Source organism: Aulonocara stuartgranti (genome assembly GCF_965226115.1).
Source record: "Aulonocara stuartgranti genome assembly, chromosome: 12".
Lineage (NCBI taxonomy): Eukaryota > Metazoa > Chordata > Actinopteri > Cichliformes > Cichlidae > Aulonocara > Aulonocara stuartgranti.
The window spans coordinates 23,291,419-23,318,426 of record NC_138948.1 but is presented as its reverse complement, the minus strand read 5'-3'; the positions used below and the strand labels follow the sequence as shown (position 1 = coordinate 23,318,426).

At 41.2% G+C, this 27,008-nt stretch overlaps 1 protein-coding gene across 6 annotated transcripts in view; it reads left to right on the top strand.

Annotated features, from left to right (window-relative positions):
• The window catches only part of kiaa0825 (KIAA0825 ortholog), a 122,134-nt gene that overhangs the window by 11,271 nt on the left and 83,855 nt on the right, over positions 1 to 27,008 (top strand). For all 6 annotated transcript variants that reach the window (XM_082554003.1, XM_082553998.1, XM_082554002.1 and 3 more), the window contains 9 exons: positions 1,097 to 1,233; positions 8,520 to 8,688; positions 9,037 to 9,231; positions 9,343 to 9,528; positions 9,674 to 9,998; positions 18,638 to 18,805; positions 20,997 to 21,070; positions 21,245 to 21,502; positions 25,562 to 25,839. In XM_082554003.1, coding sequence (XP_082410129.1) covers positions 1,103 to 1,233; positions 8,520 to 8,688; positions 9,037 to 9,231; positions 9,343 to 9,528; positions 9,674 to 9,998; positions 18,638 to 18,805; positions 20,997 to 21,070; positions 21,245 to 21,502; positions 25,562 to 25,839 — 1,784 coding nt within the window. In that variant the 5' untranslated portion in view covers positions 1,097 to 1,102. The remainder of the gene's footprint in view (positions 1 to 1,096; positions 1,234 to 8,519; positions 8,689 to 9,036; positions 9,232 to 9,342; positions 9,529 to 9,673; positions 9,999 to 18,637; positions 18,806 to 20,996; positions 21,071 to 21,244; positions 21,503 to 25,561; positions 25,840 to 27,008) is intronic.

Here is a 27,008-nt window from a genome sequence, read left to right as displayed (position 1 = left end):
GCAGGCTAAATGAATGTTGAGCTTCCTGTCTACTCTGTCAGGGAGAGTGGCATAGACTGTACGCAGCAGCGAAGACGCAGAGCGGAGTGCAGGGAGCTGTTTGGAGTTTGACAGGGATTATTAAAATCAGAGCAGATGACGAGGACGGGGCGAGAGGCGGAGTGTGAGAAAGCCAAATTGACACAGACACTCTCCATTACCTTCCACTTGACTCGTGCTGATGACAATGTTGATATGAGACCCAGCAGTGCGGCACTACCGTGGGATTGGCTGTTAGCATGAGCATTAAGCACCACAGGGTGGGAGGGTGGCACCGCAGTTCTAGGAGAGACCATAGGAGATGAGTTGTTTATTTAAAGCCTTGACTGAAGAGCATCTCACCTCATTGTTTATTTATTTGTTCTTTTTTTCCTCTGCTAACTTACTGTAGTGTCAGTAGGTGGAAATGGTTAGAAGCTCAGGCAATGCATTTTGATCAGGAGCCCTCCAACTGCAAATGATTTTTCTGAGAAAAAAGGGAGGGGGGGCTGTTTCTTGTTGATAACAGACTTCCCCTTGTTTCAGGTGTTTCAGGTGAAATTGATTTGAGCCTCTTAATAAGACTTCTGTTTGAGGAAATTTCAAATTAGATCACATGAAAGTCTGCGCTGGGTGTACAGAATGTGTGCGCCGCTTCTCGAACATCTGCATTGATACAACACTCTAGATCATGCGGTTGATTGATGTCAATCTACACTGCTGATTCAATCCTGACACCAGTGAAGCCTTGTGCCTTATTTTGTTTTATAACCTGGTGCAGATCTTTTTCTTTTTTTACATAACCTGTCCTATGGGACAGTTTATCAAGCAGAATCATAGTCTGAATGTTTTGTCGACTCCCTATAGGCCCTTTTGTTAGTCTTTTAAAATTTTATTTATTTATCTATTTATTAAAATTATTCTCCGAGTGAGTATGATGCTGGGTAAAGGCCAGGTTGCTGAAAGACCGGAGAAGAAGGCAGAGGAATAGAAAGAGAAAAGGGACAGAAAGAAAGTGGGGTGTGTACACTGGTAAACATATGATGTGGTGATAAAGAACGCTTTCCCTATCTCACAGAGCACTATGGAGTGGCCAGAGGACTTTGCTGAAGATCATGCCTTTGTGGAGCTGCTGGTTCCAGGTGTTTCCAGTGATCTGGACTTTGAACAGCTTATGAAAGACACAGAGGAGAAGCTCAATCTCAATGCCAACAGGTGAGTCAGAGTCGCAGAGGGCTCGACTTGATATAGTTTCCTGATCTTTATCGCCGCAAACATATGTTGTGAATTTCACATCACCCAGACACTTTACACCCCTTTTTGTCACCCCAGATAATAATAACAGTGACATTTTAAGTTGGTTTATTTGTGATGGATTATTTTCTGTGAAGCGTTCCTTTTCTTTCTGTGGATGGCAGGTGAAGTGCAGGAAACCCAGTGCTATATAGTGGTCAGATTAGTATTACAATAAAAAAGCACCGCAGTAAAGTATTTTTTGTGAAGTTTTGATTGATAACAGTACTTCAGATATTGGATGTTTTTCACATATATTCATGTGAAAAACAACGTTTTCACAAGGCTCTATACAGTTCTGTGACAAAATGCTAAAACAGTATGAATTAAGTAAGTAGCGGCAGGTGCCTCTAGTTAAGGGTGTTCGATAATTTTATAAAAGCTGAGGTCTTGTAAGGTGTGTATTAAAACAATGCCAAAGTCTTCCCAGAACTTAGTGTCCCCGCAAATTGCCGTGTTCAGATGATGCAATGCTCAGAAGAAGCTATATCTCAGACTCTACAGTCCTCAGTTAGCATGTTTAATGTTAAAGTCCATGATACTACAATTTAAAAAAAAAAAAAAAAAAAAGACCTAACAAGCATGGCTCGTTTGGAAAGATCACCAAGAGAAAGACTCTTCTCTCTAAAGAGAACATGCTAGCACACCTTAGGTTGCAAAGTTGCATCTGAACAAACTGCTAGACTTCTGGAGCAATGGCCTTTGATATAACACAGTGCCACGTTTGGAAAAAAACACCAACAGAGCATGTCAGTACAAACACAACATACCAACTGGTTTGTTTTGTAGTCATGTCTGGGCACCTTGCAGTCATTGAGTCATCAGTGAATTTCCCTGTATACCAAAATATTATTGAGTCACATTTGAGGCCATCTGTCTGACAGCTAAGGCTTGGCCCAAATTGGGTCATGCAGCAGGACAATGGTCACAAGCACACCAGCAAGTCTACTACAGAATGGCTGAAAAACAGAAGAATCAACGTGTTGCAATGGCCCAAGCCCAGACCTCAACCTGACTCGAACACTGTTATGAACAAAAGCAACGCTGTAAAGGAATGCAGGCCTAATGACTGAAAATGACACAAAAGGATTACTTGACGTTAACGCTGCTCAAGTTGGTTTTATAAGCTACTGAACTATAAGGTGTACTTACTTTTCATAGGATTATATGCAGAAGTTGATCTCTCAAATCTCTAATGTTCAGTTATTAATGACTGCCTTATACTTAAGGTGGGATTGTTTTTTTCTGATTGCATGCATGTTGGCTGCACAGATAAGAAAGCAGTAGTGGAGACTCAAACTGGTTATGGGCACAACTCAACATCACATGGTTTATAACAGTGTTTCCTGTGATGGCGTTTTTTTCTTCATCTTATTACACTCTAACCTGTCTGTTTCATATTTTTACTAGACATTTTACACCGTTTAATACTTGAAGGGGGGGATGGTAAAAGGATTCAGTGGCTGCGTGCTAATGCAGAAATCTCTGCCTCTAAAATACCTCCCATTAAAAGATCACAGTTGTGTGCGTGTTTGTGTCTGTGCTTGTCTGTGTGTATGTTTTAGCTGGTTGCAACAAAATCAGATTTTGTGGTTATATACACAGATGTATAACGCAGCATCTGTTGCAAGATTGGTAAACAGTGGCAGCCGTGTGGAGGAGTTAAATGACAGATTATCAGTGTGGCTGCGTGTTCTCGAATCTTAAATACAGTAATTAAATCCACACTCTGATTACAACTGTGAAACTAAAGTAAATAATTCACACAACAGAACAGGAAAAAAACGAGAGCTGATAATGATTGTCTTATTACTTTGTAGTCGGGAATTAAATCTGACCAAGATGCACCACTGTATTGTAACTTGCTTTCTGATTCAGTTTTAATTAGATACTCTAATAACACATGTAAATGTGGTTTGTGACTACTGGATGCGATGTCTTTGTCAAATTAAATGATATAGTTTCTAACATTTTAATTCTGTCTCTGTTCATTATTGAGGGGATCATTCTATTAAGGGACACCTTTCAAAGTTTATATCTTCTCCAAAAATTCAGGTTTGTTTTATAAATTCTTCTTAATTATACAGTAAGAGCAGTCTGGTCATCATATATGGCAGAAATGCATTCCCAGGTTGTTTTTTTCTTTTATGCACTGAGGAGTGAAATATAGGTATCAGTCATTTATTACAGATCCGTATAGTTAGGGAGTACAAGTAGATTGTTAAAAAGTGAGACACGGGGAAGAGAAAAATAAGAGAAATCTATATTTCAGGTCTTTTATCGTTTGTAGTGTTGTGAGGCTGAGGGCAGATGATGAAGGACAGGCTAAATGTAGCAAGTGAACAAAGCCTCACTCTGGCACCATTAGTGTCTGGGACTCATCCCTTCTTCACTCTCTCTCGCTGCCTCCCTCCCCTTTTCTCTTTTTCTTTCCTTCCTCCTTCTAAATGGGAACATAATAATTGAAGATTCCACATCTTGAAACGAAAACCCTTGGGTAGGTAATTCAAGGCTTATTACAGAAGGCCGGGCCATTTTTCTGCTTTCTAAGCATTAAAGGGTTATTTTGTGTTCCTGCAGATGGGAGAGGGATAACCATTATGAGAACAAAGCGTCCAGATAATGGAGAATGGGGCTAAAAATAAGGCAATCCTCCTCTCGCCGTGGGGGACCACTGGTCAGTATCTCTGCAAGACTGCAGCCAACTTCCTCCGAGACTACTCGTTTTCTGTCGGGACGCATCCAGGCAAATAAAATCTCGCAAGGCCTCTCGTTTGCCTTTAACCTGGGTGGGCTGCAGACGTATACACACCTACACATACATCCAAAGCTCACTCACCTGCTGCCTAATTGATTTATCAGTGTCTGAGACAAATTGCGGAAGTGGAGGAAAGGAAAGGAAAATTGGGAGGCAGAGGAAACAGAGCTGCCTTCACCCTTGAATGGGTCAGAATGACTGGCTTGTTCCCAGTTCTCAGATGTCAGAGATTTGCCTAAGAGCTGCTGTTTAATTGAAGGAGAGTAAGATAGGCTGACAACAGAGCTGGCTCCCCCAAATTGAAATGCTGTAATCCATTAGTTTTCATCAGATGGGACAGTGAAGGGGTGGGTGTGTGTTGCCGGATGGAGCAGGCCACCAGGAAAAGACCTCTAATGAAGTGTCAGCACAAGCACTGAGACTCCAGACAGGCCTCTAGTTTCACACGGGCAAGGCAAATGACTCTCACTAATCGCTTGCCAATCTTGATCAGGGTAGAGTATCAATACTTTTACATTTAATTCTTGGTGTGTGTGTGATTTTCAATGCGTGTGCATACCAAAGAAACTGAAAACGTGCCACAGTAGAATATCGTGCAACGTTCCTTTTCAGTGAACAAAAATACTAGTCCTCAATGTATGTCGTTGATTTTGTGTTAAGCTCTGTGTGACACGTGTGTTAAGTTAGTATATCACCTATATCAGTTCTCCGGTATCATGGGTAGGCTGTGTGTCTTGGGGGATGACGGCTGAAAACACTAAGTGGGCAACAGACTGGGCCAAGACGGGATTCGTTTTCAGCCTGTTCATTCAAGCTCATTCACTCCTTTTCCCCTTACAGAATAGGCTCCTTTGATGGGGGAGATATTTAGTTCTCAGGCGGCTGGTTTGGCACTGACTGGAGCTGGGGCTTATTTGAAAGGGATCTTCCTGCCCCCGTTGTCTCCATCCCCCACCTCCTGTAGGCAAACGGAGGGGAGCGGAGCACGACAGACAGACGGCCCCACAGCAGCCCACCCACACTAAATTAATTCTGACAAGAAACTTAAGATAACGTCAAAGCGCTGACTAATCGCGGGATTGGGTTTCTGTAAGTCACGGAGCTGTGAAATGTGCCATCATATCTAATAAAAGACCTCCAGTTGCTCCCTTTCTCTCTCAGCGGTGGTGAAGGTTGGCGGGTGTTGATCTCCCTGAACTAGACTGAAAAACAATTAAATTTCACTTCAGCAGTAACGGTGTGTGTGTGTGTGTGTGTGTGTGTGTGTGTGTGTGTGTGTGTGTGTGTGTGTTTGTCAGTTAGGGTAAGATGATTGACATATTTGTCAAGAGGCCTAAAGAATTCTTTCCTCCTAGTTTCCTCTGCCTCCTTTCTCATTCTCAGGGTCTTTTGTTGAGTTCTGCTCTGGCGTTTTTGCCATTAAGGGTTCGTCCATTGTTGTCTTTACACAGATGGTTGAGTGGTTTTATTTTCTGTGACTTCTCTGTTTTCTACCCATTTCTGCCTTCCTCTTCTCTCATACTCTTTCTGTCTCTTTCCTCACCGTCCAAGCTGCCGGCAGTGGAAGTCATCAGGTTTGGAGCTAATCCTGCCAAGTTGATTAGGCTGCAGGTAGCATTCACACCAGCGGCCAAAAGGTCATCACATTGTAGAAAGCTGGATGGACTTCTTGACACAGACCATCCACATTGACTTTATGACTTAGAGCACAAGGCCTTAAGGAGGGGTAATTGAAAGGCGAAAGTAAAGAAAAAAAATTAGGAAAGTAAGAGTGTTGAGGGGAGAGAAAAGAAAAAGTAGAAATGGAGAGAGAAAAAGGCTATGGAGTCAAGCCTTGAAAATGTACCCGGAGAGCAGGTGTATTTGCTGTAGCTATTAGAGCATGCTTTTCTTGGGTGAAGGCAAGAGTGAGGTGATGAAGAGTGGAACTGGGGAAAACTTGAAGCCTTAGAGCAATTCCCCCCCTGTCTCAGTCTATGGCCTTATATTGGTCAAACATGTCTGTCAATCGCACTGATATATACTGCATGTGTATAGCAAGAACGAGTCCAAGGCTATCTAAGTAGAAAGTTCAGTCTACTTACATTTTTGTGTTACATGAACTGGAGAGTTGGTGAGCAGTGAGCCACAGATGGACAGCCATTTGAAACCTTCTGTCTATGTTGAAGTCCTGATGGGGAGCCCTGAATGAACATCCATGTTTATGACTTACCATAAACACACATACAATGCTCTCTGAAGCCATTTAATCTACAGCAACTGTTCCGAGAGTTATTTAAAACAGAAAAAAGTAAAGGGTTGTTCTTTGGAGTCCACTGTATCCAGAACTGCTGCTTATCAGGAACTCACTGCTATATTTTCCCTTGAGAAAGAAAAGCCAGAGGTCTCGCACAAACAAACCAGCATTTCAGCACTCCATTGTGTTGTTTAAAGTGATGTATACTAATTTTACACACAGCGCCATGGGCAGTTCGGAGTTTTGCTTGGACCTTGCTGAAGCTGTGTTTTACAACCAGTGAGCTTTGGGCAAATGTAGTGAAGAATTGCAGCACTCACAATCTGTCACAAGGCAATGTTTTTCCTATGGAGTAAGCGTACCTAGAAAGGCAGAAATAGAAAATCACACATACAGACACATGGTAAGGTGAAAGACTTGCTACACATATGTAGAACTGACAGTTCTACATATGTGTAGCAAGTATTTTCTGGTATCAAATCTCTATAAACATACAAAAACGGCACTTTATAATCAGGGTTTCTGTCAGTGGGCACATTGGTGTCAAGAGAATAAAGTGAGATGCATCATCTGGCCTGCCTAAAGACGAAAAGAATGCGAGAGGAAGGTAGTTAACGAGAGCGAGAACAGTATCATCAGGCAGCTTTCAATCTACAGGATGGCAGTTTGTAACAGTCTATAACATTTTATCCCCTTGCGTTTTTCCCCTCTGAAACGAAAATGTGTCAGATTGAACGGTTATTTAATGTGTTGCCATTGTAAGACATCTGGATGTGTTCGTGGCCCAGGAGCGGGCAGGAGGCACTTTATAGTCCCCGATAGGGGATGAGCTGAGCTGTCTGATGGGGAAATTGCACTTTGGCTTTGTGTCATGTATACTAACACACATACAAGCATATGTGCACATGTCTGAGAGACAGAAGTATAGGTGTGCAAAAAATATATATATTTTTTTACTTGTTTCACTATTTGAATATTTATCTTTTATGGCACGGGAAGTACTAGATCACATAGTCATGCATTTCAAATTTACCTCTCAAAAGTCCCAAAGTAATTACATTGACACCAAGATATGCCATTATTTAATCATCAACCCTGTGATTCATACTTTTTTTTCTTTATATGAATTTCTTACTTGATTTTTTTTTTCGTCAGCTAGTGGACTTCCAGATGATTTGTTCAAGCTCTACTATCACTATATGCACTACTACATACATTCACAAAGCCTTGAGCACAAGCTCAACTATGAATACACAATCAAAAATGAACACAATAGTGGCATTCACAACAGCATACATGCTTAATTATGCAGGTATGTAGTTGTACGCACACACATGCACACACATGCATGCACCGTCTTACATACCCAGATATATATGCATTGATTTGCATGGAAATGACTAAACATGTCGAGCCCAAAGATGTCATTTCTAATCCGTCACATTAAAGAGGAAACTGAATAGCTGATGCCGTCTGTTAAAATCAAAAGAGCGATGTGTGTGTGTGTGTGTGTGTGTGTGTGTGTGTGTGTGTGTGTGTGTGTGTGTGTGTGTTTGTGTATGTGTGTGTGTGTGTCAAGGGAACAAGTAAGACATGAGATTGCAAGAACTGTGTGCCTCAGATGCCTGCCAATGTCTGTAATGCCACTTCACACCAGATGCTTAGCACACACTTGCACACTGATATATCGATGTCTGTGTTCATTACTGTTGATGCTTCTGTATGTGTCTTCTCACAGCAGAGACACTGAATAGGAGTGAGGGAGAGCCAAATGTGACGTGCTGTGTAGGTCCGTGTGTATTTTTATCACCGAGTCTTTTTGTTTGTATCACTGCTGCGTTGACATATTTTATGCATTGTTCCTGTGTGCTTATGGTGTAGCACCAGCTTTTGAGTATGGTTCAATGATTGTTTTTGTTTAAATGTCTCAAAAGTCACCTGTGAAATTGAAGGCTCCTTCCCAGATGATCTTGACTGTAACATTTTGTCCAGTCACAAATTTGAGACAAAATTGAATTTATGAGGTTGCGTTTTTAAAAATCTATTTCATTTCTTTCTGTTTTGCTGGTTAAAATCTACTTTCCATCCAATGTCTTAAATTTACTAAGGTTAAGGTTACTTTGGTATGTGTTTTATTCTTGTACTTGGAACCTCTGTATGGTTTTATAGTCCTTAGCTCTCTGATTTCTGTAATATATCTTTTTTTGTGCTCAGCATTGAACAGCAGCTGAAGGAACTCCAGGCTAAAATAGGAGACTCCCGCACAGCAGAGCGTCCACTGAGTCCCACAGAGTGGCTGCAGTGGTTCTCCCTCAAAACACAACAGAGTGTGAGGCCTGTTACCCAAGGACATCAAGAGCTTATGGACTTCTTCAGAGCTCTGGTAATGCATCAAAATCCTAATGACTCGTTATTATCGTCATCATCGTCTCTAGCTATTCTTTGTAAACATTTCACCAACAATCTGTAACACATAATTTCTCTCTAAAATGAGAAAGCTGGATGTCTGATAACTTATCGTGATCATAATCATTTCATCGTTTGTGATCTCAAATCCCACTTAACTCCGGTGTTTTTCTGTTATGAAATATCCAGCTATCTGGTAAGCAGCAGCTTTGTTTATGAATAAGCGGTTAAGATTAGAAGACGCTCATACTGCACTGCCCTGTCTTCAGGTATTTTTCCTCTTTCTCTTGTGAAATTAAAATCTTAAATGACCTTCTCCTTTCAGCAACAGTACCTGAGATCTGAAGAAGAGTCGAAAGAAGAGGTGACGCTTCAGCTACTGCTGAATCTGTCGTCCCAGTGCGGTATTTGCTTCCCCTGTAACCACTCTTCTTCATCCCCACTTACGTCTCTTCATTCTCAACTGACTGCCTCCTCCATCCAGCTGGTACATACAGTCAGAGAAGACGCTTCATTAGAGGTAATGCACCATTTATTATCCATTTCGCTGTTTCCGTACAGACTAATTTAATGTCTTATGGGCTGACTTGTACTTACTGTTTTTTCTTTTAATCTTTAATCTTTACTAAAGATCCAGGAGGTGTGGGACGATGTGCGACTCCGACTCAGACGCTACCTGATGGACCAACTGTTTCCCCGTAGTCCAGAGCTTCCTGGACCTCGACAAACAACCGCTCTGTCCATCCTTGAACGGGTTCAGTGTCTGCAGCAGATGTTCTTTCTTTATCCCGAGTCAGAGGTGCTGCAATTTTACCAGGTACACTAAAATAAGAAACGATTTCCATTTTTCAGTTCATATAAATTCCAGATGAGTAGAGGGAATAGAGGGTGTTCACTTCACATGCATGTCAAAGGCACTGCTAATCTCACACAGACATAATATTTTGTTTTTGTGTATCCAGGGCCTAACACGGCAATACGTGCTGGGTATTGTGCACTCCACCCTGTCCACCAGTCAAATTGGTGAGACTGGTTTTGACAGGCTGGCTATGGGTTTCTGCAGCATGGTGCCGATACTGACTCAAGCCCTCAAAGAGGAGCTCCACGTCCTTTCAGGACTAGCAGAACCACACACGATCCTTGGTTTTATTAATGAAGCCTACCTCAATACAGTGGCCACAGAGTTTGCCTCCCTGATGGAGAGAGAATGTGAGACAGCTCACAGAGACAACACTGCCCCGAGCGTCAAGACAAAAAAGTATTCAGTCAAATCCCGGGCAACTGTAGGTAAGCATAATTTTTTTTCTAAATGTTTTTACATTCATTTATTCTTTGTCCTCTTTCTGTCGGTAGCAGAGTACATTTAGTTTATTTAGCCTCGTTGCTGTTTCTTTCGCATCTGCCTTCTTTCCACCTGCTTCTCATTGTAACCCAGCAGAGGTGATTCTCTCTCTTGCTCCTCTCCGTCTTTGCTCTCCAGTGGTAGTGATCTGAGCTAGAACCAAGGCCTCTGTAAGTGGCTGTCAATAACTGCTGTTCCCATTATAAATGCTTTCTTTTTACTGCACTGTTTTCTGTGTTTGCGTTCGTTGCTGCCTGCCAACAGGATAAAGAGGTTTACTTTCAGGACAAATATACTTTTAAACACTATTTACTCATACTGCATTTATGACAGCAATAAGCCCTGATCTCGGAATAGTTAAGGCTTGGTCAAGGTGTGTTTAACCACTTTAATCTTTTGAACCTAAGAGAATATATGCAGTGTAACATTTGCAAAGCGCTTGATGACAGTTAAGATAAGAGCAGAGTTTAACATTCTCTCGATCTTTTTACACATGCCATGGTATTTTAGAGAGAAAAGAAACCTCAAGAAGTATATTTTAATATTTGCCACTAATATAAAATGTGTCACTTTGTTGGACGAAGAAGTAGTATTATACACAAAGACCAGAAAAGGGCAAACCTTCGCTCCCTGTGTCACCCTCTGATACTTTTCCCCTCCTTCAGCGTTCTCGTTGTTTTCCTCATCTTGGCCTATTTACAGCTCGCTGATGGCAAACATTCACAATAAAAACAAGTGTGCGAGCCATTGTTTACTTTTCACAAAAAATGGTGCACATGTCAGCTTCCCTGTGGAACAGGGGGAGAAGTACTTTTGCATCTGCGATTCTTCGACAAACACACCACCAGCTTTGCTCCCCCCCATCTCTCTCTTTCCATCTCCCTCTTTGGTTTTTACTTTCCCTCTCCTTAAACGTGAGATGAGAGGAGGGAGCCAGGATAATTGGCCATGCGTCAGTTGGGCTGTTTGATCACGTAACGCTGTGGAGGCTACACACCTACGTGCCGCTCAACAAACCGTCAAATGTAGCACCGGAGGCAGAACATGGCTCCAAAGGGAGCGAGGGACCCGTGCTGTGTAATGATGGTAAAATGGAGCAGTTTTGCCTGTGCTGGCTTTACTTATGCGTTTGTGTGTGTGTTCAACTATCAGCTGCAAGAGAGCTTTGAGGGCTACAACTGGGATTACATTTTCCTGTTGTTCATTTTTTAAGTCGTCCCCCCACTACAAAAAAAAAAAAAAAAAAAGCTCAGGAAACCACATATCCTCTATCCAAATGCCCATGGCTTAAACATTAACACATAATCTGCTTTCACACTTTACTGTCTATACTGTATGCTACACCCATAATTGTCAAGACAATTATGACAGCAGTAAAAAAAAAAAAGGCATTCTATTTTCATAGGCATCCAATGACTCCTTAGATCTTTCCCTCTTCCCCTGCTGTGTTATTGTTTATTTCTGAAGAAGAGGCAGGCGGTAGGTATATTTTGATAAGAGCCATGCCTGGGAGAATCTGCGGACTCCCAGGGGAGTAGCGCTGTCTGTAGCATCAGCCACTGTCAAACCACTGAACCATTTAACAACGTTCACAGCGAGATCTGCCTCCTCTTTTAACCCCACTGACTCAAAGGCAGACTTTGACATTGTACCAAGACAGATTTAAAGGGTCTGAGCACCTCCACCTCACTGCTTTTCCTTTACTTCGTCTCTTCCATGTCCATTTTCTCACCCTTTTTCTTCTCCCATTTTCCTCCTAGTTTTCCAGGTGTAATGGGGTGAACAGTGGGACTGGGGCAAGTGCGAGACAGGTTGGTTGGTCAGGAACAATACGGGCTTTAGACCTTACTAACACACCTCACTGAGTCGGTAGGGAAGTGGGTGGGCCAAGTTTAGGTGTGGTGCGCGTGTGTGTGCGCGCGCGCGTGTGTGTGTGTGTGTGTGTGTGTGTGTGTGTGTAATTTTGCCAAAACAAGGCAAGTAATATTTTTTACATTTGGGAACCATTATCTACAGTTTTGATACTTTAAAAGCATTTTTCTGGGCCCTTAATGATATGATTTCCGAAAGTATAAGTTGGATTGCAAATACAGACATTTACAGTTATACAGTTGCCACACTGTATTAGCTAAAAATTGCAACTGAAAAACTGGCAGTGTTACCAAAAGTGTTTTTGTGCAATATATTTACACCTGTTGATTTTCATTTTAAGGTGTATGCGTGACTTTGTAAGTCAACATGTGTTCGTACAAACTCTGTTTTCAGTGACCTTTCTGGGTTGTTTCTGATGTGTGTGTGTGAGCATACTAATTTCAGGCCTACTTTAAAAAAACAATATCAAGAGTCATTTAATACCTCCTTTTTAAAAATGCATCATTAAATTTCCATATATGGCATCAGTAATTTACATATGTATGCATAGGAGATTCGTGTTTTTGTAGGACATCAAAAGCATTCATTCTAACTTCGCTGCACGCGCACTCACAATTTTCTTCCCTAACAATCGACCACAGGGGTGAAGTCGAGGTTGTGAATTTCTGTTCAAACACTCTGCAACCCCATTCCGATAACACTGATTTAAATTCCACTTCCACTAATTTCCCCATATGACTACGTTGGCAGCTCCCTATAGATAAAAAAGGATTGAGTTAGAACATGTATAGCAAGCACATTCACCATCACTGCAACTCCCCCCTCGTCACCCTTTCTGGCTCTTTGAACTCTTTCTTAGAGAAAGCACAGCAGCCTATTCAGCAGGGAGAGAGGTTCTGTAGTGACTCGAGATAGCTAGGCTGAGGCTAAGACTGGCATTGGAGGTGCTTGTGGGGATTGAGGCTACTTGGGAATGGCGTTTGTTAATATTTAATAAAAGCAGCTCCTCACTAGATCATATCTCTGCCTGAGTTTATATACACTGTCAGCCTGGGACGTGCACACGCATGCCTCCATGTAATTATGGGCTAGGTAGAGGGGTTTGTGTGTGTCACTGAGTACACGTATGCACATGTCTTTGTGTGATGCTTGGAGTTTATGGATGCTGTTGTTTTTTTCTTCTTTTTTTTGTCGCTTTGTGTGTTTTTGTTTTTTTTATATAATGCTCTCTTCCTTGCACATGATGAGAAGCCCTTGGTTAAGAAAGTTACCAAACAGTGCAAGTGGTTGTTTACTAATCTTAATGAGAAGATCAGGGTCTTTACTCTGCGGTTGTGTTTATGTGTGTGTCTGTCATCTTCTTCATCTTCTCTAAATCATGGCTCCAGTGAAATGGCAGAAAAGAATATGTTTCATGGCCCTTGAGAATGTGTCATATGCGTGCCATTTATTTATTTTTTTCCCCATTTCCTCAGAGTGGCCACAATGGCTTTTGTGTATCACTCTTGAACAGCTCAAGGATATGAACATTTTCCTGGCACCTTCTATTGAGGAAGCACAGACAAAAATGGCTGGCTTATTGAGAGCAGCCAGCGCTTCGTGATGAAGAGTCAGTGTGATTCGCTGAGGGCTTGAAAACAATGATGCGAACAAGGGCACTAAACAAGTGGGATTTAATGAAATGCTCCCATCAGGACAATACATTCTTTCGTGTTCTTCATCCAGCCCTCTCGGTTCAAGTATGCAGAGGGAGCCAGAGAAATCTTAACCTCTATCTCACTGTCACTGCAGTGCTCATCACAAAGAGAGCCAGAAACAAAATAAGACGCAGGAAAAGGACACAAAAATACATTCAAATCGAAAGAAAAAATTTGCGTCTTTGTAACCACAAAAAACACCACCTCCATCGTCACAACTACACATTCTTCCTTGCAGAGCAACTTAATTGAGATATCAAACATTGCTACTTTCTCTTTATGTGAAGTGCTCGGTGGCCCCTGCTGTGCCCTGGTTGGACAGCACCCATGGAAAGGGCCACAAGAGATCACAGTGTGTGTGTGTGTGTTCATGCTCGTGCTTGTGTCAGAGTATATATTGGTAAATCACGGCAGGAGGCCTCCCATAATAAGGCTGTCTGGGTGAGCAGTGGGCCGCAACTGACGAAGAGGACCCCAGCTGTCACAGGGCCTAGCAGCCGGTCCACAGTGACTTCATACTCTCCTTCTACCCAAATACACACTGAAAGGTGCACAGACGTACCCCAAGGCACCCATATGACCCTGCTTGACACCCTGAGAGATGAGCACACTAGGAGGCACGGGTACACAGAAAACACAAGCAGGAAGAGAAAGTATAGCATGGCAATAGCTCCATGTTAACAGTGAAGTGGAGCACTAACAGACTCATGCAGCTATACACCTATGACCACTGCAGGAAAAACTAACAAGGGAGTGTGCCAAGTCAGGTGTAGTCAGTGCTTTACTTGTACTGTTTGTTCTGCATTTAGAAGTACAATATGTGTTAACTGTGTGTTCAGGAACTGTAAACTGGGAAATGTTAACAAAGGTCAATACAGGTATATAAAGGATTTTGTTGCTACAAAGAACAGTGCTACAAAAACAAATCAAGAGTCATCATTTGACTCATGATTTTCATGGAACAAAAGAAAATGTTTGCATTTTGCTTAATTCATTGCCTTTGAATGCATTGAATGTGGAGTGAAATGTTGATCTGTTCTGATAACAGCGGTTAAAATACCTGTCCTTCAAAATTAGAGTTAGAGGATTCACGTAAACAAGGCTCTAGAATTATATCCCTGTTTTTATTTAGGTGACTTTCAGGATATTAATAAAAACAAATAAAAAAAGCCTCATTGAACAAGAGGACATCTGTCTAATTTAGTATTATTCATTTTATGAACTATGTAAAGCACTTTGATTTTCCAATATGTAAGATGTACTAAAATTGCCTTGTCTTCTAAAATTACTTTTTCCTTATCTGGTGAGATTTAATGAAACCACATGTTTACATCACCTGTAGAGGGTATTGTAGGACACAGGCATCTGCACAAACATGGAAAAGTTGCCTTCACATATTGCAATGACATGATAAGAGCCTATAGTCCAGCGTGGCATCGCATAGGCAGACCACCCTCAGACGGTCGGATTTACTACAGAGAGACAGAGCAAAAGAAAGAAGAGGAATAGAGGGACAGGAGGATGAAAAAGGAAGGGAATGCTGTGCTGGAGAGAAATTAAATCAGTGGCTAAATTATTGCATGATTGCCCATTCCCCAAAGACTTGGGCATCATTTGGTAGAAAGTGTCTAATAATTGGTTTTCGGCCATGTCAGACACATGCAATTCCCCCTGCTAATGGCTCTGTTAGGAAGAACTGGGCCTCCTGGGTTAGAGAAGGACGGAAAATAGCCAGGCGGCAAAAAAGCCACCTACACCCTCATCCTTTTTTTTTTCTTCTTTTCCCTCAGATAAACGAGGGAATGAGAGAGAAAGAGAAAGATGCAGAGAAGGCGCGAGATGACAAGAAGGAGAGAATGTGTATGTGAGCAAAGAGGAAATGAAGTGGCAATAAGTGCAGCCAAAGGGGAAATGCTCTTCACCGTGAGTTTAATACATCAGACTGGGGATTTGGCAGCCCGCCACACAGCAATTGTTTACCTTTTTGCTCACTGGCTGCATCTGTTCTGTTTTGTAAACGGCACTAAACTATTCGCCCGTAAACACCGGAATCAATAACAACTGCTAAGGGAATTCCCTTATCCCGCCCCTCCCTCTCTTTCCCTCCCTCTCTTCCCCATGTTTTCATCCCTAACCACCACCCCTTTTCCTTCCCCTAGATCTCCTCCTCTCTCCCTTCTCTCTCTGTTCTCTGCCAGTCATGAGCAGTGTTTGTGTGCACACGTGTGTGCGTATGTGAGAGAGAGGACTGTGGAGATGGTGGAACCCACAGAGAAAAGTAGAAGAATGATGGCTTGCCAAAAATACCTGCTCTGTTTTTTTTTCCTCCCACTTTTGTGTTACATTGTTGTCATTATTAAAAGATACAAACTAAAAACTGGCCACTGTAGACCTGCGGTGTTTGATTTTTCCTGGACATTTTTTCAACAATGGCACTGTTTTCGCATGAAACATAAAGATGAATAACGCGCTACTTGCCTTGAGGGCTTTTTGATAAGATGCCAACTGCTTTAATGGTTATCACAGAATATGGCTTAACATTTGTCTTTTTGTTTATAGGAGCATCCTCACTCATAAGCTCCGTCCATAATGTTATATGGAAGGAGCTGTTATACTGTATAAACATATCATTTTTGCCCTGCTTTCACCACTGGCTCCTCCTTTATTGATTCTCACTACATTGACCTTTGGTTGAACTCTTCTGGCTTCTGGCTCTATAAGACATGCCATGTACTATGCTATATGACACACCTGGGTGCTTTTAAGCACACCCTCTCCATCAAGTGGCTATGGGAGCCTTCATTTGGCCTCACTGTTGTGACAAAGGTATAATGAGGTTTAGATGGCTATGTACTAGACTGCTATGGCTATAGGGCTATTTGGCTAGGGAGACGACTATAAATACCTATATAAGCTGCGCTGCAGACCCCAATGAAAGGCTGAGGCACAGCATTGCTGAACATCAAGGTCATGCGTGCGACTATTTAGGGTGTGACTTAGTGAGCAAGTGGAGCTGTCAAAGGGTCACAGGTTGAGGGAATGAACAGAATGAATGGTAAAGAGGAGAAAGAAGCTCTGGAAAAGGTGATACTTAGACTGAGGTGGGGGTTAATGGTTGCTGTATGCCACAGAGAAGGTTAAAATGGGGCAACAGGGTGGGGATATAGTGGCAGCTTTTTAGTAGAGATGCACCGACTGGGAATTGAATTGGCCAAATTAACCAGTGTTACTGTTACTCTTAATTATACTATCGATTCTATTTATTTTGTTTTTGAGGTTGTTGATCCCTGTGCAAGCAAAACAGAGAACTCAGTATAGATATAGATAAATAGTATAGATAGTATATAGCTATTTCATGCCGAGCATAAATTCATACATGGATCGTAGATTTATGTACCACAAAATAAACCCTTTAAAAATGGATACAGTTTTGAGAGTATTCAGACAGACAGACACACGGATAATGCACAGATATAGATATTCAATAATTAAGAAGACACACTAATGGCAATGTGACTATCAGCTACAGCCGATGTTTGGCTGATAACTTAATGCATCCCTACTTTTTAGATAATCCGGTGCAGTAACTGTGTGGTTATATCAACAACATTTCCTGGCTTGTCCGGTTGATTGTTTACTCTTGAGTTGTTGACAGCTTTAGCTCTTGATTTGCTGGTGACTTCAGAAATAGACAAGATTGGTGGTGCGTGCGTGAATGTGCAAGCTGGAGAACGAGACCGGCACATGGGTGTCAGCCAGGTCACGCGTGTACACATGCAGCATGATGTAGTCTCTCTAGCACAGACTCCCACTGGACCCCATTACAGAGGAGCTGCTAAGCTGCAGACCCATGCAGCTTAATTACACACACATGCACGCGCTCACACATATACATGAACGTAAGCAAACACACCAAATTACACATCTGTTCACTTGTGATTTCACACAGCCGCGCGCACACACACACGCACGCACATAAATATATGTATAGACGTAGACTTGGAAAAACAAAAAAATTTGAGGTCAGAATTTTTATTCCATGGAGGCCATAGAAATCCGGTTGGTGTGAGACAATTGTCTTGCACGACTGACATGTGCAAATGTGCATTCGAGCACCTCCTGCAAATCAAGTTATTCATAATGGCCTGCGTTACATGCTCGTAAACAAGTGTGCGCACACCCAACAGATACGAAAACACACAAAAACTCATCGACTCTCATTTATTAACACTCATATAAACATACACAAGTGCCCACACACAGCACACTGAGTCAAACCTCATGCATGATTAAACCAGGCATCCTTGGGGACAATGTGTTTTCATATTGTCAGATTTTGTTTAACAATATGGCAAAATTTCATTAGAATTCAGAGGCAATAATGTTACAATTATTGGAAAAGGACCCCCCTCTTCTTCCCGTCTCAACGCTCAATCATCTCCGAGCTTTCAGAGTCAAGGCTAATACCGAGCTCTTCCATTCCCAAATGCCTTTGCAGTGGAGGAGCTCATTTAAGCGGACACACAAAAGTATTTGTGCATGTGTCTGGGAGTATGGCAACGCATCTCCTAGCCGCCCATTCTCCAGCTTAATGCGGAACATCCCCTGGGTGATGGCTTTGGCAGCCTCCAAAATGGGAAATCCATATTTGCCAAGGGGGTCATCGGCGGGTTATGGGGAGAAAAGTTTTGTGCTGAGAGAGAGGGATGTGCATGTGTGACTTCTCTGGGAGCAAAGTTTTGCATATTTTTTTCGCTGTCTCTTTGTTTGTGCCGTGTTTTGGGAAAACATGAATGGGTCGATATTTATAAGAGGTGTTGTGCGAGGCAAGACTTGTGGAGGGTGGTGTTTTCCGATGAGTGCATGTAGGCGGGGAGGTTGGGTTGAAAACCCATTTTCATGAAAATGTTTATTCCTTTACTGAACTATAAACTGTAGTGCATCTCTTTGCTAGTCATGCATTCCTAAGCATGCACACTGTTTATTTGATCTCTTCTCTTTTCCCCCCTTGACAGCACCACTGGAGCTTCCCACGAAAAGTCGGAGCTTTAGTTTGACCTCCCACCAGTTGAGGGCATTAACCCAGCTGGCTTGCACCCTGCTGGGATTTGAGAGCGATGTGAAGGAGCTGGTCACTAACACGATCTTCATTGACTGTACAGGAGACACTCCTCCTATAAAAGGTAATCAGTTACTCAAAAATGCACACATGTATCTATCTATAAATGACAGACAAAAGTAAAAAAAAAAAGAACTCTTGACCTGAACTATGAGGAGATTTGGTGGCTCTTTCATGCCAAGGGCAACATTTTGCTAGAACGATTTATGTCTACATGTCTCCACAGTATGGAGGGTCACAGCAAATCAAAACAATGATCACAGTTGGCCTCTCCCAAGATAACAGTGCTCCAATTCATAGGGCATGAGGTTTCAGTCAGGGGCTTACTAAGTATTAAAGCATGATGTAAAAATGACTGAACACCTACAGTATGGGGGATTTTGATCGGACTTTTTAGACAGTGTCTCCTTCACCATCATCAAACCTAATATCATGCAATATAAAGTGCTTTGATACAACAGAACTGATATATAAATGCCAATCCATTTCCATTTTCAATAAACTCTTCATATACTTTGACTAAGACGCTTGGTAAGTTTTTGTTGATTTGTTGTTTTTTATCTTTGAAAATTATTATTGGTCTTGTGTGTTCTTGTTAAAACAAATATCAGCCAATCACTAGACAGCAGTGCATATAAGGAATGTGACCTCCTGAAATTCATAATGAGCTCCAGAATGGTGGAAAAAAGGCGATTTAAGTGACTTGGAATGGTTGTTGGAGCCAGGCAGGATGGTCCAAGTACTTCAGAAACTGCCGTTTATACTATCTAAACAGCCTACCTGAGTATTGTTGCTGACCATGTCCATCCATTTATCTTCTGACCGCTACTTCCAGAAGGATAATGCACCAAGTGATGTTTTGACAAAGCTCAATTAATCTCAAACATTTTTCTTGAATACAATAATGAGTTGACTATGGTCAAATGGCCTCCACAGTCACCTGTGGGATATCGTGGAATAGGAGATTTGTATCATGAATTTTCAGCCAAGAAGCCTGCAACAGCCATGTGATGCTGTCAGTCAATGTGGACCGAAGGAGGAGGAATGTTTCCAGCACACTGTGAAATCTGTGCAACGTAGAATTAAGCCACAATTAAGGCAAAAAAAAAAAAAGGGCTAGGCATCTGGTACTAGCAAGGTGTACCTAATTAAGTGTAAGTGTCTGGTGAGTGTACAAGATTATGTATCTAAAAATAAAATCCTCTCTTTAAATCAGTGGTCAAACAAGGACAACATAATTCCTTTTAATACCTTTAAATTCATAGAATTCACAGAAAATTGAAATAAATGCACACACACACACACACACACACACACACACACACACACACACACACACACACACACACACACACTGTTACTTACTTGTTCTTTCCAAAAGTCTCGAGTTGTGTCTGAAGAAATGTGTTATTTTAGTTGGGAATCATCTGGGGTGTTATATAAGCCTTTAGTATCCCTTTCCTCTCTCCCCTTTGAACTGCTGCTGCGGAAATGTTAAATGAAAGCTTTTGGTGCATGGAGTAATTTCCATAAAGGTTACATTTACAAAAACAAGACTTGCAGAAAGGCTCAATTTACAGGGAGGTAAACAGCCTTTAAAGGGCAGTTATCCAAATCATTAATTCCAGGCAATCAAACAGCTTAATTACCAGAAATTCATCAGATGGGCTTAAAGGTCAAAAAGTGATGCGCTTGGTGCTTCCTTCTTCTTCCATTGCATGCGGTCTTGTTCAGCTAAATTGCCTCGCCTGGGGTCTTACTCTTCGCCTTCTGATTAGGAAACTGTGGCCTTGATGTTCAGGCTTTTTAATTGCAACCCTAACCCAACATCCTGTACGCTTGTCTTCATGTCAGCCCCTCCTACACTCCCCCTTCTTCCCACACAGGCTCCCTTCATGGAATTACCCCATTTAAGGCTCATACTATCTGGGTTCAAATCAAATTTAAACCCCAAATTTAGACTTTTAAAGCAAATGCCAGTGGCAATTTTTTTCTACTCCATTTGAGGCATGTGCATTTATACTTCTCATGTTGGCCAATAGGGAAATAACAGTATACTTAATATAGACGTAGTCATTCTAAATAATCCATAGACTTGAAAGATATTACAGATTATCGCGATTCATTTTCAAACCAGGATTTTTCTGAAGTTTCATTGTCATTGTTGATAACTTGTAAGTTTGACTGAGCTGTTTCCTAGTCACACTGTAAAATAAATCTCTTTAAATTGATCAAAAACGTTATCGTGCTTTTAGGCATCTTGAAAAAAAGCAAAAAGGATTCAGACAACACAACTGAGAGCAAGAAATCCACCACAGAAACAACAAAGGTACAACTTTTACATGTTTCTTTATCATTACAACTATTTCATATCATGCGGGCATATTAACTTTTTTTTAGGATTGCAAACAAGCAGTGTTTTATAGCAGTGAAATGAACAGGTAAAGTATTCCCTTCACCATTCAGACATTAATTGGCTGTTGGCTCATTTCCTGTTTGCCAGGCAAAGGTTCTGGAGTTCAACTGGAGGTCAGCATTCAAGGGACTAGTCCCTCACATGGAGCATTGCGTAAAGGTGGTGCTGGATAATGTCTGTGCTAAGAATCTACAACAAGAAGACGAACTGCATTCTTCTGGACATCTCTCTGTCTCCCTGAGCCTGATTACTAGACCCACCTTCACCACTGCCAGCAACACACATCTCAGAGAAGACACATTCTCCTCCTACTCAGAGGCAGAGACTCCCAGAATGATAGCCAAGGTACTCTTGCACATAGTGTCGAGTAAACCGATGTTTAATTGTAATTTGATTTAAGTACATTTGCTTCAGGGCAGTCCTTAAGTAGCTCTAGTTATTAGTATGTAGTTATCCAATGATTCTTGTCACACAAGCCGTGCTGGAGGAATGTTTGGTTTTACTGTAGATCAAATTAGCCCACTAATACAGTGCAGGGCCTTAATCAAGCAAAAGTAGAATTTCTCCTGTGGTTACTCCTGTTGTCTTTAAGAATAATTTAAAAAAGAAAATAAAGGTGCAGACAGGCTGGAATTTAACTTCTGAATTCTCCTATTGTTAAATACCCCCATTGCTCTCATTATAGAGATAGATTCCTCTTATTAACCTTTCCTTATATCAAGTCCTTTCTATCATTCAGTACCAAATAGCACTAATTCAGAACCTTATTCTCTCTCCTTTAGTCAATTATTTTGTGTACTAAATGTGTAAAACTCAGCTGTTGTCAAACGTGCAAAAAAGGAAGACACACATGAGTCTAATGCGTAGGTTTATTCTATGAGCAATATCTGTACAAGGCCCTCATTGTCGTGCAGTCTTGTGTGCTAGTTCCTTTTGCCATACACAGTGGACTCACTGTCCTCTTCACCCAGAACAATGCAAGTCTCCAAACAATACCTAGACCCAGGGAGAATAATGTTTTTTGTTACCCTAGCAGAAAGGTCTCTGTGCAAAAGAGGGCCCGAATGATTTGGGCATGACACCTTGAAAAGTTTCCTCGAAAAAAGTCATCAGTATTACCAGAGTTCTCTAAAGACAAAAAATAAACAAACAAAAAAAAAACATTTAACCACTATGTAGGTTAGATGGGATGTAGAGAAAGGTGTTGAAAGTGGAAAGTGGAGGGTATATGGTGCACTAATGATCTAGGGATGTATTATGAAGGCAAAGAGGCTTGGTTAGTGAACAGAATAAAGCAGGATAAGCAGAAGGGGTGAGAGAGGGCCTGAGAAATGGCAGGGAGAGGTGAAGCAGAAACCAGAGATTGACTTTTCTCCAAAGGTAAGGCTGGTGTCTAATGTGAGACAAGGTTTAGAATTTAACTCTCTACAAAAGGATCTCCAGTGTGGCCAGCCACATACACACTGTCACTATGCTGTTTTTTTCCTCTTTTTTTTCACTTTCGCTTTTCTTCATTTTCTCTGCATTTTTAAATTTTTCCGAACAACTTTTCAGGGAGTTCTACCTGAAACTTTCCCCAACTCACATTCATCTTCCTCTCAACTACCCACCACTCTCCCCTACACTGAGCACTATTCAGACTCTTATCATTACTGCCTCACCTTTCTTCCCTCCTCCCACTCTCTCCTCCCCTAACCCTTTTACACTGACAGTATTTGTGGCTCTCACTGCTAACGAGTGTCAGAATTTGTCTGTACTCAGGACCTGTACAGCGTAGTTATGTGTAGGTCAACGTTTCAAAGAAGAGTCTTTCAGCCCAAAGGTTATACATGCATGCATTTGAATTCAATAACACTGAGCTAAAAAGATATTCAAGACAAATACATATATGTGTGTATGTGTGTGTGTGTGTGGGAGGGGTGGTATATGTGTTTATACACACATACTCTATGTGTTTGCTCGAATATGCTTGAACATGCTCTAGTGTCTGAGAAGAGCAAATTTACTTTTTACAAGACAAAACCTTGAAAATTGCCGGTAGAAAGATATTATGATAGATCAATATTTCTCACATTTATATTCATTTGTTCATACCTCAGTCCTTGCTTTTTTATCTGAACCCACTTTCCTCTGTCTATATTACCATAAATATGCAGGTTGCAATGATACTGTTCATCCATCACAGTACTTGATGATGTACTTTTATTATTGGCAGATAGATGAATTACAAACAGCCTGCTTTCAACAGCTGTAACTCACCCTCCTGTCAGAACCTGGGATTGAACTCTCCTTGTTTTACTAGACCCTTCTAACCTTCATGCCAGCTTTCTATTATAGCAGCAGAAGTGCCTTTTCTGTATTCAGACTTTAGCGAAGCCCTCACCTGCGTGTTCATTTCTTCACTTGTCTGTCTACTCCACATTCTGCACACACATAAACAGGGCTCGCTAGCACTTTATAAAATCTCTTTCACCTTGCTGCAATAGTCCTGGTGGGATCACACGCTTTGATCTTAGCTAGTTAAGGTTTCAGACTGACTTCAACTGGCTTCAGTGTGTGAGTGTTTATATGTGTGCGAATACTGTATTTGTATGCTTCTTCAGGATCTTTCCATTATGCTCCTTTTTTCTCCCATCAAAGATAAGCTCCTAATGACAACATTCAGTCCTGTATTGACTTAATTGTCCAAGCGGTCATTGTTTGCCGGCCCCACAGAAAGCTTTTATCGAGAAAATTGTTTGAAGAGATTGTTAGATTGTCAGCTGCAGACACACTGTTAGCTGTAACAGAAATAGAAATGCTGAACTTCTCAGTCCTCTCCGACAGCTAGTCAAGTAATCCCGTGACTGTAGAAGCAGGTGATTCACACTATGACTGACTGATTGATTAAACTGCAACAGTCTTCTGAGTGTTATTTTCTTTCTTCAGTGTGACCTAGATAAATAGATCCAGCAGATATGGGCCTTGTGCTATGTTTTAAGGCTTCTACTGATCCACCTGGCTCATAACTTAAGCATATGCATATTTTAGGTCTATACATTTGGATTCACAAATACAGCTGTGTAAGAAGTTTTCACAGTAATGTAAAAAAATTGACATTTGATTAATTTATCAATAGCATAAAAGCAGAAGTTTTGCTGGTTTGATTCGTACAATGCCAAGAAGGAAAGATATCGACAATGACCTTAGAGAAGCAGTTCTTTCTGCCCATCAATCTGGGAAGGGTTATAAGGTCATTTCCAGACAATTTGAAGCCAATCATTCTGCAGTGAGAAAAACTATTCACAAGTGGAAAACATTCAAGACAGTTGCCAGGATCTTTCCAGGTGTGGAACTCCCAGCAAATTCACCCCAAGGTCAGACTGTGCAATGCTCAGAGAAACTGCAAAAAAATCCCAAGAGCTACATCTCATGTTAAATGTTAAAGTTCAAGAAAGTACACTAAGAAGAAAACTGAGTTTTTCTTGTTTGGAAGCGCTACCGGGAGAAAGAATCTTTTCTCTGAAAAGAAGTGGCGCCACATCTTAAGTCAAATGCAAAGTTGCATTTGAACAAACCTCAGCACTCCTGGAACAATGATAGACAAGACCAAGATGATTGACCATAATGCACAGTACCACATTTAGTATAAACTATGTACAGAATATGAGCACAAACTTCTTGTACCATGTGTCATACATAATGGTGGAGGTGTAATACCTTGGGCTTGTTTTGCAGCCACAGGACCTGGACACAATGTAATCATTGGTATACATAGGACTTCATGGTCAACTCAAAATTTTCTAGAGTCAAATGTGAGGCCATCTGTCCAACCAATAAAGCTTGGCCGAATTTGGGTCATGCATCAGGACAATGATCCTAAGCCCAGCTGCAAATCTCCAACAGAAAAAGAAACTATCAGTGCGTTGCAATGGCCCCAATGAAAGATCAGAACTCAACCTGATTGAAATGCTGTGGTGCGTCTTTATTGGGCCAAGCTTCTTTCCTGTCTGACTTCCACCTCCTCCAGTGTGTTGTAAAATTTGTATTAGATTGTGACTACGGTGATTAACAATGTTATAAAATATGACTGGTGTTTTTTTGTTTGACCTAATGCTGTGAATTTTTAACAGCAAAGTTGATGCCGAGTGCATGTCCTCAGATATTTGTATTCATCGTTTGCACTTGTCACTGTTTTCAGTAGTAGGCAAACACAAGATAAATGCCTGTGTAATACTCAGCTCAGTCTTGAATCCTTGTCATTCTGATCACTTCTCACAAATGTTCCATTATTTACATTTAATGAGGTCTCTTTTTACTGTTTTTTTTTTGTTTTTTTGTTTTTTTGTTTCCTCTTACTGACAGATTTTCCCTCTGTTACTGAAATCATCTTGCCTCATGTTTGCGATCTCTCTCCCCCCTCAGTTTTGCGGAGCAGTCATGTCTGAAATGGATGCCTTACTACCACTGGCAGCAGCCTGCAACGAGAGCTCTCTTCTGCAGGTGCGATCAAGCTTTATAGAGTCATGTGGCAGAGCAGCATTTGCCATGTTGGGTCGTTTGCAGGAGAGGGCCCTGGAGGTACCATCCTCTGCTCCCCTGAAGAACTTGCATGCTCTACTGGCCACTTGCATTTATGTGCACCAGCGACTAGAGCACTACAGTGCCAGGCTGAAGGATTCCAGTACTGCTGCAGCTAAAATGTAAGTAGTGTGTTTCCAGATGTTTATGGACATTTACAGTTATTTTGTTTAAACTTCACGCAGCTGAATTATTTATTTGCCTTGCTCCCATGCTTTGTCTTTTTCCCAACTTTTTTAGACCTGGTGACTGCCACGGCCAGTGACATTATGTCTCCTGGTTTCCATTTAATTCCTGTTCTCATGAATGCTATATCTGTGGAATGCTTTGAGGGCTTTTATTTTAATTTGGCACAGACAATTACTTGGGCTAAAGGAAGAGCTGATAAGAGTTTGTTGGTCAAAGGTCGCTTGCAACTTCAAATCTGTACCATTTTTATGATTTCTAGACCTTTAGGAAATTTGACAATATCTGGCACAAACACTCACTTGGACTCAAGGCTGAACTCATTAGAATATGTTGGTCAAAGGTCAAGAGTCAAGGTCACTGTAAACTCACAAAACATGCTAATTATGACTTTCACATGAAATTTCACACATTGGTCTAACAGGATAAACTGATGAAATGATGGCCTTTTGCATTTAAAAGGTCAAATGTCAGCTTAACTGTGGCACCGTAATGTTCCACAAAAAGACTTTACTAGTCATTATTCAACTGCATAACTCAGGAACACATGGGGAGAATGTGATTATATTTTACTTCTAATTTGATCCTAAACTTGTCACAGTTATCTTTGGTGATTCCTTAGTGGATTGCTTAAAAACTAAACAAACGGAAACTTCACTTATAGACACAGGCAATGCTTTACTGTGGCAAAGTAATTCTAAAACGACTCTCAAAATATCCAGTGTTGATTCTAGAAACCTATGGGCCCTAGGCCCACCCAACCAAGTGTTCATCACCATTATATTAAAGGAAGTATATTTATACACTAACACATTAATAATGTCATTTTCATAGCTTTCATGTTACAAAATTAGCATTACTCAAATTCAACTTTTGAATGTTGTTCTTGGACGTACACATTACATTTGATAGCCTTGACTGTCTACTCAAGTTTTTACATAATGAAAATATGTCTTTTTCATTTTCAGAAAACCATTAAACCTACATAACAGATTTGGAAACTACAACAAAATGCACACACCACACTGCACATACATTCAATTATATTGGTGTAATTATTGTGCTATAGACTGATCTACCGAGGGAAATAAATATCACCTGCATG